Source organism: Gouania willdenowi, chromosome 14 (genome assembly GCF_900634775.1).
Source record: "Gouania willdenowi chromosome 14, fGouWil2.1, whole genome shotgun sequence".
Classification (NCBI taxonomy): Eukaryota; Metazoa; Chordata; class Actinopteri; order Blenniiformes; family Gobiesocidae; genus Gouania; species Gouania willdenowi.
In genome coordinates this window covers 7958526-7966232 of record NC_041057.1, presented here as the reverse complement: position 1 = coordinate 7966232, position 7707 = coordinate 7958526, and the positions used below count along the sequence as shown (strand labels likewise).

Here is a 7707-nt window from a genome sequence, read left to right as displayed (position 1 = left end):
GTGACAGACCGTCAGAGTCGGTTTTCCACTGGTGGACACGTCTCATTTTCCAGTAGTAATGGCTAAATCAGTTTATAATGTATTAATAGGTTTTTTACTTTGCTTAGTCTTGTTGTTTTCCTTTGTTTTCGGGGTGTCGCTGGGCACGGAGTTAAGCTTTGTGACCTGCGGGTCAGTCATTAAACTGTTGAACATCAGACACAACGTGAGGCTTCACTCTCACGACGTACGCTACGGCTCCGGTGAGTTTAACATAATATCTTTTCTTTACAGTCACACTTAGTTAATGACGTTTATTTGCTCTGGATTTCGTCTACAGAAAATGTAAAGAGTTATTACGTTGAAAATTGTTTGAAAAGACAAAGAAAACAGTTTGCGCTGCTAAAGCAGGTGTGATCAATCTATCGCTGGTTCTGCTAGACCTCTGATGGTGTGCTGTGGTGTCTGGCCCAGAGACTTACTAATCCCTGTTAGTTTGGAGGAAGAACAGATCAAATCAATCCACAGAAAATCGATTAGATCAGTGGTTTTTATTTAAACATTATAGGGGGTACTAACCCCCATTCACAGATCCCTTCAGAATTAAAAATAAATAAAATGCGATTTCTTAAAAAAAAAAAAAAAAAAGTAGATATTTCATTCAGACCCACACATTATTTTTCTTAATTATTATTATTTTTTTGCTTTGTTCAAAAGGCTTTAATTTTTTTTTTAATGAATTAATAATTGAAATTAGAATTCAACATTGTTATCGTAATATATCATTTAATAAGTCCATATTCCCCTGGGCAGCTCTGGCTACAATGTAGCTTACCACCACTGGTATGATTGATGTAAATGAATAATGGTTTAGGTAACGCACTTTGAGTCTCCTTGAATAAAGCACTATATGAGTCCAATAATTATTATTATAAAGGCCGTGGCTATGGGTACATTAAACATATCTATAGACTGCCACTCTATGCATACGCAGCGCTCCCAGTTTAAGTCACGTGATAGGTGCACCACGTGACTTAAAGTTCCGTCAGTTGTATTTTATCTTATATTTATTTTTAGCTACCGCACTAACCCTTTTATTTTAGCCCTAACCCAGAAATACCCTAAAGTGATTATTTTTGTTTTAAAGATGGAATTTGCCACGTTAAATATGGTAATATTGTAAGTATGTTAAAATGAAAAAAATTATATGTCAAAAGTGGGATTTGAGCCCACATTAGTGGTGTGGCGCCTAGACCACTGGACCACCCCGACACAGCAAAAACACAGGCACAATACACTTCTGTAGAAAAGGTCCTGAAACATACCCATAGTCCTGGGGGCTATGGCCACAGTAAATTTATCTCTAGACAGTTTTGTTTAAAAACTAGTTAATCATGGAAATGTTTGTTGTGTACAACGTTTTTACTGTGTGTGTCTTGACCCCTCCTCAACAAAACACTCGGGTTTGATTGAACCTAGGTTAAGAACCACTGGGATAGATCAAAGCAATATTCTTGGCTTCAAACAATACAACCCTTCCTTACTGTTAAATTGGGACGTGTGCGTCATAAAGACCCAGTTGACAACATGAATTAACCATATCACAAAACTGTCTTTTAGCCTGTGTAAAGTTACCTTCACTGGGACAGTAGGACACAGTAGAACATAGGCCAAAGTACTTTAAACACCGTCAGTTAATTTACCCTCTTACAATTACGCTTTTTTCCTTCTTTTTTCCAATAAATAGTCATTAATGCAGCAAAGATATTCTCAACTTCTGCTAGATTGATTAATCTAAGTCCTGAGTGCTTAATGTTGCAGTATTTAACATTTGATGGGTTCTGAATGGACTCCCTGAATGACACCTTAGCTATTTGCTAGTGGACTTTGTCCTGGTGATCAGACCACATGGGGAACCATTCTTCGTCATCTAACGTACTTGACTCTTGGGTCTCTTGCCAGTTTTCACGCTTCACTCCAAGGAATGAATCATTAAACACGGGATGTGATGTAAAATCGTCCTTTGTGCCAAAAGATGGTAGTTACATGAGGTTTACCATTTGAGAGTGGCGTGGAAGCTGTGTCTCAGATATGGGAAGGATGTCAATTTGGGACACATCATTAGTAGTGGTCTTTTGAATCAGAGGGTGTTTCGGCCTTTTACACCACACTCGGCACCCTCATCAATTTGGAACATTTTTAACTCTCACTTTTCTTCTTAATGTGAATAATTAAACAGCACACTATATCCACCAAATACTAAGTCTAAAACAGAATCCAAAATATCTGTCATTTTGATTTTCATGTGAGAGGTAAATACAATCAATTTACAGATAGAGTTCATCTAATAAACACACAATACGGCCAACACTGGCAAATTAACTCGATTTTCAGAGCAGCCAACCCCATATTGCCAGGCGTTTTAGATGATTTTCAGTGACCTTTCAAGACCCACAGAATATTGTGCGCTATAACTATTTAAACATAGAAACCACCAAAAGAAAGATTAGACTCTTCTTTCATCAGGATTATTTCCGTTCTTTAGTTAATAGCATCGGGCAGTCGTCCAGGACGGGGGCCTTGGCGATCTGATCCCCGGCTACAGAAGCTAGTGTTAGGGACGTGGAATGTCACCTCTCTGGCGGGGAAGGAGCCTGAGCTTGTGTGCGAGGTGGAGAAGTTCGGACTAGATATAGTCGGTCTCACCTCGACACATAACAAGGGCTCTGGAACCAGCCTTCTCGACAGGGGTTGGACTCTCTTCTACTCTGGAGTCGCCAATGGTGAGAGGCGCCGGGCCGGGGTGGCTATACTTCTTGCCCCCCGACTTAGTGCCTGTACGTTGGAGTTTACCCCGGTAGACGAGAGGGTAGCCTCCCTCCGCCTTCGGGTGGGGGGACGGATCATGACTGTTGTTTGTGCCTATGGGCCAAACAGCAGCTCGGAGTATCCACCCTTCTTGGATTCCTTAGAGGGAGTACTGGAGAGTGCTCCTTCTGGGGATTCCCTCGTTCTGCTGGGTGACTTCAATGCTCACGTTGGCAGCGACAGTGAGACCTGGAGGGGCGTGATTGGGAGGAATGGCCCCCCGAGCGGTGTTTTGTTGTTGGACTTCTGTGTTCGTCACAGATTGTCCATAACAAACACCATGTTCAAGCATAAGGGTGTCCATATGTGCACTTGGCACCAGGACACCCTAGGCCGCAGTTCGATGATCGACTTCGTAGTCGTAGGCATGTCTTGGACACTCGGGTAAAGAGAGGGGCGGAGCTGTCATCTGATCACCACCTGGTGGTGAGTTGGCTCCGATGGCGGGGGAGGATGCCGGTTAGACCTGGCAGACCCAAACGTATAGTGAGGGTCTGCTGGGAACGCCTGGCAGAGTCTCCCGTCAGAAGGAGCTTCAACTCCCACCTCCGGGAAAACTTCAACCATGTCTCGGAGGAGGCGGGGGACATTGAGTCCGAGTGGGCCATGTTCCGTGCCGTGCCTCTGTTGCTGAGGCGGCTGATCGGTGCTGTGGCCGCAAGGTAGTCGGTGCCTGTCGTGGCGGCAATACCCGAACCCGTTGGTGGACACCGGGGGTGAGGGATGCCGTCAAGCTGAAGGAGTCCTACCGGGCCTTTTTGGCCTGTGGGACTCCGGAGGCAGCAGACGGGTACCGACGGGCCAAGCGGAGTGCAACCACGGCGGTCGCTGAGGCAAAAGCCCGGACATGGGAGGAGTTTGGTGAGTCCATGGAGAACGTCTTCCGGACGGCTTCGATGAGATTCTGGACCACCATCCGGCGTCTCGGGAGGGGGAAGCAGTGCACCGTCAACACTATGTATGGTGCGGATGGTGCGCTGCTGACCTCTACTCGAGACGTTGTGGATCGGTGGGGGGAATACTTCGAAGATCTCCTCAATCCCACCGACACGCCTTCCAATCAGGAAGCAGGGCCCAGGGTCCCGAGAGTGGGCTCTCCTATCTTTGGGGCTGAGGTTGCCGAGGTGGTTAAAAAGCTCCTCGGTGGCAGGGCTCCGGGGGTGGATGAGATCCGCCCGGAGTTCCTCAAGGCCCTGGATGTTGTGGGGCTGTCATGGCTGACACGACTCTGCAACATCGCGTGGACATCGGGGGCAGTGCCTCTGGATTGGCAGACCGGGGTGGTGGTCCCCCTTTTTAAGAAGGGGGACCGGAGGGTGTGTTCCAATTATAGAGGGATCACACCTCCCCGGTAAGGTCTATTCAGGGGTACTGGAGAGGAGGGTCCGCTGGATAGTTGAACCTCGGATTCAGGAGGAGCAATGTGGTTTTCGTCCTGGCCGTGGAACTGTGGACCAGCTCTACACCCTCAGCAGGGTCCTTGAGGGGTCATGGGAATTTGCCCAACCAGTCCACATGTGTTTTGTGGACCTGGAAAAGGCATTTGACCGTGTCCCTCGGGGATTCCTGTGGGGGGTCCTCCGGGAGTATGGGGTATCGAACCTCCTGATAGGAGCTGTTCGTTCCCTGTATGACCGGAGTCAGAGTCTGGTCCGCATTGCCGGCAGTAAGTCGAAATCGTTTCTGGTGAGGGTTGGACTCCGCCAGGGCTGCCCTTTGTCACCGATTCTGTTCATAACTTTTATGGACAGAATTTCTAGGCGCAGCCTGATTGCTGCCTGGTTTAAACTTAATGTGCATGAACGGTCTGATACTGAAATTTGTGTAAAGCACTTTGTGGTTTTTTACCTGTGAAAAGCACTCTATAAATAAAGATTACTTACTTAATTAAGAGCTTAATTAAGTACTCTTCTTTTGGTAGGTAAGCTTGTATGTTCGAAGCCGACTCCAAATTGAAAGCAGAGCTGTGCACGAAGAAAACGTGGCTCGTGCACGCTCTCCCGCACACTCCTCTCAACACTCATAAGAACACATGAAAGTCATCAGTACATGCTTTGATACTTTCCTTATGAAAGAACTCATAGGGATACATCATGGGAAGTCATTAGATGCCTTTGAGGAAGACTGACAGTTGACAGTCGAAACATGCCAGGAGATCAAAGTCAATTTCAGAAATACATTTCCTGAAAAGAATTGTCTAAATAAATGAAACCATAACATTTAAAAAAAAAAAAAGAAGACTAAGCATTTCTTAAAGTATGTTTGCTGTTTCTTTTATTCTCTGTCGCGTACCTCCAACAGGAAGTGGACAGCAGTCTGTGACCGGTGTGTCTGAAATTGAAGACAGCAACAGCTACTGGAGAGTTCGAGGGACGAGCGACACCTCGTGCCATCGGGGCACGCCGGTCAAATGTGGGCAAACTATTCGCCTCACTCATGTCAGCACAGGCCGTAACCTGCACAGCCATCATTTCACCTCACCGCTGTCGTCCAACCAGGTCGGTCGACGTGTGTGAGTAAAACATTAGGATGTTTGAGTGTTTGCCTGTCTAGGATTCTACTAAAAAAATCTTACTATGTTCAAAATAGTTGCAAAAACTGGCTTGAATTAAAGAGGAAGTCTCAGACTTTACATAGTCTAAACCCGACGTGGGCAACTGGCAGCCCCAGGGCCACATGCAATTCTCATTCAAATTTTTTGCTGCCCCCAAGGTATGGTAATCGCACAAAATGACAGAAAAATACACTAAACAGCAGCAAAAATACCCAAAATTACTCCAAAAACACACATTGTGACAATAACAATATACAAAATGACCACAAAAATAACTTTAACACACATTTTGATGCCTTATATGCACAAAATTACTCAAAACACACAAGACAACTACAGGAATACACAATGAGAGAGAAATAAACACAATTACCACAAATGATTTAGTTTTTTTGTGTTGTGTGTTGCTCTTGTATGGACCTTGAATCTGAAATAATATATATCTAAAAGTACACAAAATGACCAAAAAAAGAAAACGACAAATTTTCTTTTATTTTCTTTCCTGTATTAATGCTCAGATTGGTCATTATTCTAAATAATCACATTTTTGTGGCCCCCACTGTGCTAAAACTTGTCCATCTCTGGTCTAAACTATATGGTGTTACTCACTGTGTTTTGAAATGATTTATTTCAAGTTTAAGAATATTAATTTCAATAACCTAGTACATAGAGGGTTGGTTTGAATAGAGATGAGAAGCTCTGCATCTTTTTTTAAGGTCACTTCTTCATCCCAAGTGCAAAGTACATGCAACACAACCTCCAAATATAAAGTATTTTGAGGTTAAAAATATAGTTTAAATGAGACACCAAATAGAATAATCATTTTACCATAAAAGATGACTAGATGCAGAGAAATCAATTGCTTATGTTCATCTTTGGGAATTAAAATGTGTTAAAGCTGTTTGTAACTTCTGACAAGGCCAAACTGGTTTGACAGCCTTTTCCTAAACATGTTTTTGTAAGAGACTTGCTGAGAGATTTAGTTTAATTATTGGTCCCACCCTAACATTTTTCACTATGACAGTAGTATAGGGTTTATCATATCACACAAGGGTTGGAAGTTGTTTTTTGAAAGAACTCATTTTCGCTTGTGTCTGTGTGCAGGAGGTGAGTGCCTTTGGTGAGGAAGGAGAAGGAGATTACCTGGACAACTGGACGGTCCAGTGCAGCGGATCCCTGTGGCAGCGTGCAGAGGCGATCCGCTTCCGTCACAAAGCCACCGACGCTCTGCTCTCGGTCACGGGGGAGCAGTACGGGCGGCCCATCCACGGTCAGTCAGAAGTCCACGCCATGTCCAGCCCCAGCGAGCACAGCCTGTGGAAAGCCATGGAGGGAATCTTTATGAAGCCCAGCGAGAGTCCAGCAGGCAGTCGAGACCACAGCTATCCACACACAGAGTTCTGAACTTCACTTTTCATTTCTTCCCATTTTGGTTTGCACCTACCTCTCTCTGAAAACATCAGTAGAAGCACGCACTAAGAAATGTTGGAACACTACTTGAATCTTCAACAATGGTGGGGGGACACTAAATAATGGACATGTGACATGAACCTTTTAGAGGTAAACTTATGATTTAGAATAAAAAAAAAATGTTTCTGCTCTTTGTAATGTAATTAATTACACAAAAAAGACAAAACGGGCTTCAAATATGAACAAATATCAAAGAAGGACATTGTTACATTTGTGCCTTTAACGTTCGGATGCTAATGTGAAGCTATCGACACAAGACCTTTACAAACATTCAAATTTGGTGTTTTTAAGTTATATTGTACAAGCATTAATTATCAGTATTACTCTAATAACAGTGTCACACTAAAGTGCTTTGAGAGAGTAAACAGGAAGTTTGGAAAAAGCCAAAGTGTTATTGATCAAGTTTAAGGAACAAGCAGCATTGTAAAAAATCCTCTTGTTTTAATGGTTTTTGTGCAAATAAAACATTTCGCACTTTTGCAGCAAGTGTCTTTCCATTGGCCTATCTGTTTGATGGATAATTCATTATTTTAGCTTGCAGAACAGCAGCCCTCAAGAAAGTTTGACATCTCTACGTTGAAATTATGCTAAACAAAAATTATTTTTTTTTTTTAAATCACCGTTCAATCTTACGTAATACATTGTGTTTTAGTACTCTTTTTTTTTTTTTTTATTTAAAGGTTGGCAAATGTATATTTCTTTCATTTTAAACTACTTAATTTTGGCCTTTTGTTAAAAACACTTTCCCTGTTTGGTGTGGAATGTATAGAATTTATATATTTTTATATAGACCAAATAGAAGTTTATATAAAGTCGCTGAAAAGCATTTATTCTGT

General features: G+C 43.1%; 1 protein-coding gene across 1 annotated transcript; it reads left to right on the top strand.

Moving 5' to 3' along the window:
* sdf2 (stromal cell-derived factor 2) lies at window positions 1-7357 on the top strand. Its single transcript, XM_028466844.1, has 3 exons — window positions 1-242; window positions 5149-5345; window positions 6506-7357. Exons 1-3 carry the CDS (start codon window positions 59-61, stop codon window positions 6803-6805), a joined length of 681 nt encoding a protein of 226 aa, XP_028322645.1. The 5' UTR covers window positions 1-58; the 3' UTR covers window positions 6806-7357.
* Window positions 7358-7707: the final 350 nt, after the last annotated feature.

Bases quoted from the DNA above. Each gene is read 5' to 3' on its own strand.
- sdf2 (XM_028466844.1), top strand. From the start codon at position 59: ATGGCTAAATCAGTTTATAATGTATTAATAGGTTTTTTACTTTGCTTA. The intron at 243-5,148 runs GTGAGTTTAACA...TACCTCCAACAG, and splicing joins CGACGTACGCTACGGCTCCG to GAAGTGGACAGCAGTCTGTG. The intron at 5,346-6,505 runs GTCGGTCGACGT...GTCTGTGTGCAG, and splicing joins CACCGCTGTCGTCCAACCAG to GAGGTGAGTGCCTTTGGTGA.